The sequence below is a fragment of the Grammomys surdaster genome, unplaced genomic scaffold (genome assembly GCF_004785775.1).
Source record: "Grammomys surdaster isolate TR1022 unplaced genomic scaffold, NIH_TR_1.0 125606, whole genome shotgun sequence".
Taxonomy (NCBI): Eukaryota; Metazoa; Chordata; class Mammalia; order Rodentia; family Muridae; genus Grammomys; species Grammomys surdaster.
In genome coordinates, this window is record NW_021620449.1 from 1,751,381 (window position 1) to 1,757,735 (window position 6,355).

At 46.9% G+C, this 6,355-nt stretch overlaps 1 protein-coding gene across 1 annotated transcript; it reads left to right on the forward strand.

Moving 5' to 3' along the window:
• The first annotated feature begins 386 nt into the window (after positions 1-386).
• On the forward strand, positions 387-6,038 carry Tdgf1 (teratocarcinoma-derived growth factor 1). The gene is made up of 6 exons (XM_028787049.1): positions 387-406; positions 2,153-2,209; positions 3,113-3,216; positions 3,617-3,731; positions 3,824-3,933; positions 5,923-6,038. The coding sequence occupies exons 1-6, from the start codon at positions 387-389 to the stop codon at positions 6,036-6,038; spliced, it is 522 nt and encodes a 173-aa protein (XP_028642882.1).
• Positions 6,039-6,355: the final 317 nt, after the last annotated feature.

Sequence of the window (6,355 nt, forward strand, 5' to 3'; positions counted from 1 at the left end):
CAAGTTTATCTCTGGGACTTGCAGCTTCAGGGCCTAGTAATGGGCGTAGTAGGCTCCCGTCTCCCCGCCCACCTGAGGGTCCGCCCATACACCTTGTGAAGGGAGGAATATTCCTCGGAAGTGCTTTCTCTATCGCAAACCTTTTATAGGAAGAAGAGGTCCCATCCCCCACTGATCTACACCGAGATCTTGGCTGCTAACTTCCCACAGACTCTCCCGGACAGGACAGGCGCCTTTCTCATCCGGCATCTCTTCCTTTTTAATCTGCCTTTTTCATTTTGTGAAATTAGACTTTGGGTGTTTTGGGACTAGTTCTATGAACTGACGCCATTTGCTAATACTGTCTTTCTTGTATTTTCCTCCAACGTTTTTACAAGCCGTGGAAGATGGGGTACTTCTCAACCAGGTATGAGCTAACCTTGACTTTTTGATTGCTGGAGATAGCCACTTCCGAAAAATCATGTTTTAAGCCTCTCTGATTTTACTTTGCTTGAACCTTAAAAGGTTGTCAGGAACATTGCTGCTTTCCCTGAAGAACCTAGAACTGTATAGTTAGATACATACTACTTTGCCATCTGCTTCTTCTTTTTCTTCTTCTTTTTTTTTTTTTTTTTTTTTTGGTTTTTTCGAGACAAGGTTTCTCTATGTAGCCTATGTAGCCCTAGCTGTCCTGGAACTCACTCTGTAGACCAGGCTAGCCTGGAACTCAGAAATCCACCTGCCTCTGCCTCCCAAGTGCTGGGATTAAAGGCGTGCGCCACCACCGCCCGGCTGCCATCTGCTTCTTAAAATATCAATTTTTTTATGTCTCTCTGTGTGTGTGTGTGTGTGTGTACGTATGTGTACGTGAGAGTGGAGGTTAGGCGATGGTTTACTGGAATCGGATCCTTTGGGTCCTAGGCATCCATCTCAGGTGGTAAAGGGGTTCATCTCATCAATCATGCTGATGACTGCCAGAGAAATAATGCTTTCCTTCTCTTGCATAAATAATATTAATATTACAGCGGAATTAAGACTGCCTCTAAAAGTTAATGGTGAAGACATTAAATACTTAAGAAAACATTAAGAATAACAAGCCAATTGAACTTGGAACCATTTCAAATGACAGAATAGGTTTTTCCCAGTGGTGCTGGGCATTAAACCACTTGCACATGGTAGGCAAATCTACTCCAGCCCCAATCCATACAGCCACTTAAAAATTTATATATGCAAACAATGCGCCGTGAAAAAATATGCAGCGTATGCAACGTAGAATTGTTTAGCTATTTAGTTTTATAAGTACTTGTGTGTAAGGGTGGGGCCTAAGGAATATACATGATGAAATATTGGATGTTGGGGACTTGTTTTGAATAGTTAATGCAAAACACAGCCCTTGCTCCGAAGGGTCAGAGAGTTTATTCTGAGCCATGTAGGGATGACCATGGTTTGGGGACAGGGATTCATATTACCCTAAATGAACATGGAAGAGGTTACATGAGCTCCTTGGTAGTCCCAGAACAAAAGAAAGTGTAAGTCTGATTTGTGTACGTTAACTGTATACATGTAAAGAATGTAACCATTAACTGTGTGCCAGTGAAGACATCAGGTTGGGTTCCAGCCTTAGTTTTCTCTGGAGCTGTGATCTGCCTACTCTGCTTCGTCCAGGCAGTTTTTATGTGACTGCCAAAAGGATATTAAGTCACATACACAGGTTCATGGTAAACAGCCATCACATGCTCGTTAAACATAGCCCAGGATAATTTGGGTTGCTAGCGTGCAGCATTCCAATGCTCTACAGTCACAAATATCAGTCCTCTATAAAGTCATCAACATGTGGCTTTTTAAAAAGATTTATTTATTATGTATACTGCATTCTGTCCGCATGTATCCTTGCAGCCCAGAAGAGGGCACCAGATTTCAGATGGGTATGAGCCATTATGTAGTTGCTGATGAACTCAGGACCTCTGGAAGGGCAGGCAGTGTGCTCTTAACCTCTGAGCCATCTCTACAGTCCAACACGTGGCTTTTTAAAAGAGGGAACTTCTGTCCAGTTTTGTTACTGGAGGCAGTGAGGTGGCGCTGTTCATGTTCTCCTTCGTGGCCTGTGCCCTCATGCTGCAGTCTCCAATTTCCTGCTTGGTTTGCTAACTGATGTCCAATTTCCTTCTCCCAGTGTGCTTTTACTTGTGGCCATTTCCAATGCATTTGAACTTGGACTCGTTGCTGGTGAGTTTCCTTTTGTTTGTGGTTCAGGGTTTTGTCTTTTTTTGGGGGGGGGGGCTGGGTCTTCAAGACAGGATTTCTCTGTATAACCCAGGTTGCCTTGGAACTCACTCTGTAGACCAGGCTGGCCTTGTACTCAGAGATCCACTTGCCTCTGCCTCTGGAGCTCTAGGATTAAATTCGCGTGGCACCACTGTATGGTTGGGGTTCAGGGTTTTGAGACTGGATGTCACAGAACCCAGGCCGTCCCGGGACCCCTGCTCCTCCTGCCTCCTCCAGTCCCGGAGCTAATATCATCTCCAGTGAGCTTTGTATACACACACACACACACACACACACACACACACACCAAAGGCGCGCACACCAATACACTTTTTTCTTGGGCTTTGGTTAAGATCTTGTATCCCAGGCTGCCTAGGAACTCAGAATACAACCAAGGTTGAGCTTGAACTTCTGATTCTCCTGCCTCTGCCTCCCAAGTTCACTGCCAAATCTGGCTGAGGTTTTGTTTTTGTTTTGTTTGTTTGTTTTTGACCAGCAACTTTTGTTGTCATTGTTGTTCATGTGGTACTGTGGATTTAATCCAGACTTTGCACTTATTGGACATACTCCCAGATTACCCTCCGCCCCACTCCCACCTCTGCGTCAGCATTAATAAACCTTAGGCTCACTTAGTACACTGCCGTTGAGCTTCATCCACAGTCCTTAGTGCTTTGCGACAGGGCCACTCAGTCTCACCTCTAACTGCATCCCTCCTCCTCCTCCTGAGCACGGAGTCGTAGGCAAGCCCCTACTTGTTGGTGGATGATGGGGGGAGGTGTTTTTCTTATGAACACCAACAATGTTTTATGTGGCCTAAAATACATAATACAGGGATGGGCCGCCGTGAGCTGGCTATTCCGTCTCAGAGATACCTCACCATCAGAGATAACAGCATTTGGGACCAGAAAGAACCTGCAGTACGCGATCGCGATCGGTCTTCCCAGTTCGTGCCTTCCATGAGGATACAGAGTAGTAAGACTTTTGCCTTAATCCGTCTCGGTCATGGCCCTTGATCTCTGACCTTTTAGCACTTACCCCAAGAGACACGATGCATGAGTTAGCAACTAGGTGGGTTGTACTACCTTGACATAACAGTGAGTGAGGTGTGTGTGTGTGTGTGTGTGTGTGACATCCTTTATAATTCAGTTTCTCTCCTGATGCCACTTCATGATGGGACCTGGTAAGCATCAGACCAGGTAGCCAACCTGGTTCGAACATGAAAGTTATTTCCCTGAAAGATAGAGTCATGTGCCCCTGTGCCTCTCCAAGCCCTTCAGAGTACTATGGGGAGTGAATGCCAGTGTGCTACATGAACCTTTGCCTATGGGCTTTTCATTCCTCCACCTGCCCCATGACTTCTCTTACATTTCAGGTAAGTTGCTTAATAGAACTTGCTGTCTGAATGGAGGGACCTGCATCCTGGGGTCCTTCTGTGCCTGTCCTCCTTTCTTCTATGGACGCAACTGTGAACATGATGAACGCAAAGAGTAAGCGCTGTTGGAGTGAACAGGGCTGGATGATGGGAAGGAAGGGGGGGACAGGAATTTCCTGACAGTGGATGTTGTCTCTTCTCTCTCAGGCACTGTGGGTCTATCCTCCATGGCACCTGGCTGCCCAAGAAGTGTTCGCTGTGCAGATGCTGGCAAGGACAGCTCCACTGTTTTCCTCAAACCTTTCTACCTGGCTGTGGTAAGCAGCTGTCCCTCTTTCTTTAATTCTTTCAGGTCCTTCAGATACCCAAGGGACTCCCTTTCTACCTCCTGTTCTGCCAGAGCCTTCTTCATTGCCTGACAGGACCTGCCAGACAGCCAGACCTCTGCTTATAAAATAGCATAAAGACACCAGGGGCATACAACCTAGGAATCCTTTGCAGGTGCTCTCTCAGGCACTGGGCCCTTAGGGAATGCTCCCTTAGCTAGAAACCCTGGGAAAGAATTCTTTGATTGTGCATCGTGGTGACCCAGGGTCACTGATGGATGATACCTTAAGTGTATGAGGTTCTAACATTATGGGATCCTTGGGGGTGCTCCCTCAGGCACAAGTTATTCAGATGTGGGGTTCTTAGTGGACATGCCCTCAGATGCAAGGCCACTGGGGAATGTTCCTAAAGCTCTAGCTTAGAGGGGGGAATGATCCCCCGGTGTTCGGAGTTGTTGGTGTGCGATCCCTGATCCAGTGGATCTTTAGGCGGTGTGGAGTCCTGGCTGAAGGACACTCCATAGGCTCCTACCATCCCACTACCTACAGAGTTCCCTCAAGTCTACTTGAGACTGATAGTCAGTGGGCTTCTGCTGGAGACAGTGAACAGAAAAAGACCTCTAGCCATTTAGACACGAAGAAGTGCTTTCTGCTGTCTTTCCCTCTGGCTAGAGATTCCCAACAGACTTGAGGGTGGCCATTTAGTTAGAATCCAACCCTACAACTAATCCCTCCTTTACCTCTGTTTTTGGTTTTCCGAGACAGGGTTTCTCTGTGTAGCCCTGGCTGTCCTGGAACTCACTCTGTAGACCAGTCTGGCCTCGAACTCAGAAATCCGCCTGCCTCTGCCTCCCAAGTGCTGGGATTAAAGGCGTGCACCACCACCGCCCGACTGTTTTGTTTTATTTTTGATAAAGTATCTTATTCTGTATCCCAGGCTGGCCTAGAATTTACTCTACAGTCTAAGCTGACTGATCCAAGAATACACCACTAGCCTGGGATCTACAAGCACTTTGACCCCACTGGTGACCTTTTCAGACAAGGTCTTACCATGTAACCCTGGCTGACCCAGAACTCAGAGATCCGCCTGCTTCTGCCCCATCCCGCCCCATCCCACCCCATCCCACCCCCAATACATGAGCTACCATGACTACTGGTTCTTCCCGAATCCTAAAGGCTGTGGTAGCTGGTCACAGCACCCTTCATCTTACAGCTCTGAGGAGATAATGACAAGGGGCTCAGGACATAGAAGAGAGCAGGGAAACTAGTGATGGCCCCACCCCACGTGGCTGGGGCTTTATTTGAGCGTCTCGTATCTGGACGCTTATAATTGACTATGCAAGTTCATTGAGCAAATGAGACTGTTGTGTCATCTGGTACAAGCTGGAGCCCTATTACCCCCCAGTAGAGGGTCGGTGTCTTTACCATTGCATCCTGGGTGTTGTGCATAGATTAGCAAATGACGGTAGAGTGATTAGATGAACAGGGGCCATATTTGCTTCCTGGAATTTAGGTCCTGAGATGTATTGTTCCCTTACCAGAGCCTAATCAAGATCTGCACCAACACTGGAATAGAAAGTATCCAGGAAGCCAGGTAGTGGTGTTGCACGCCTTTAATCCCAGCACTTGGGAGGCAGAGGCAGGAGGATTTCTGAGTTTGAGGCCAGACTGGTCTACAGAGTGAGTTCCAGGACAGCCAGGACTACACAGAGAAACCCTGTCTTGGGGAAAGAAAGAAAGGAAGGAAGAAGGAAGAAAGAAAGAAAGTGTCCAGGGAAGTCAGTTAACAGTAGGTCTGTGGTTTTGATGTTAGAGTGTCATGTGGCTACTGTTGATCCTGTAGGTAAGTACACTGTCCTCATAGAATTAGGCCCAGCAGAGTTCTGGATCTTATAGACAGGCATGAGTTCAGGCAGTGAAGTCAGCAGGGTAAACTGCTGGAGGGACTTCCTTTAATGACCGAACATCTCAACCTTTCAGATGGTCATGTGATGGACCAGGATCTCCAAGCATCCGGGACTCTGCGGCAAACACCGTCTGTGCCAACCACTTTTATCCTAGCTGGCATCTGCCTTTTTCTAGAAGTGAAAGTATAGGTGTCACGTGAATTCTGTGCCAGTGTCGTAACAAAGACATCATTCATCTTAAGTAATGCTCATAGAAAGTCCCTAACATTACCCCTCAAAACACTAACTAGGCCTTACCTCTGCACGGCCCCTCTTTCTGGATGTGCTGGTTGTAAACTCATGGCGTGTGTGCAAAGTGCTGTAACATCAGGTTACATCTCTAAACAGTTCTGAAGATTATTAAATCCTAATGTGCAACTGGAAGTAAATCCAGAATAGGTGAATACAGCTAAGAAGTTGTTATCTTTAGGCAGGGAGGTGGTGCTGCCTACCTTAAATCAGGCAGA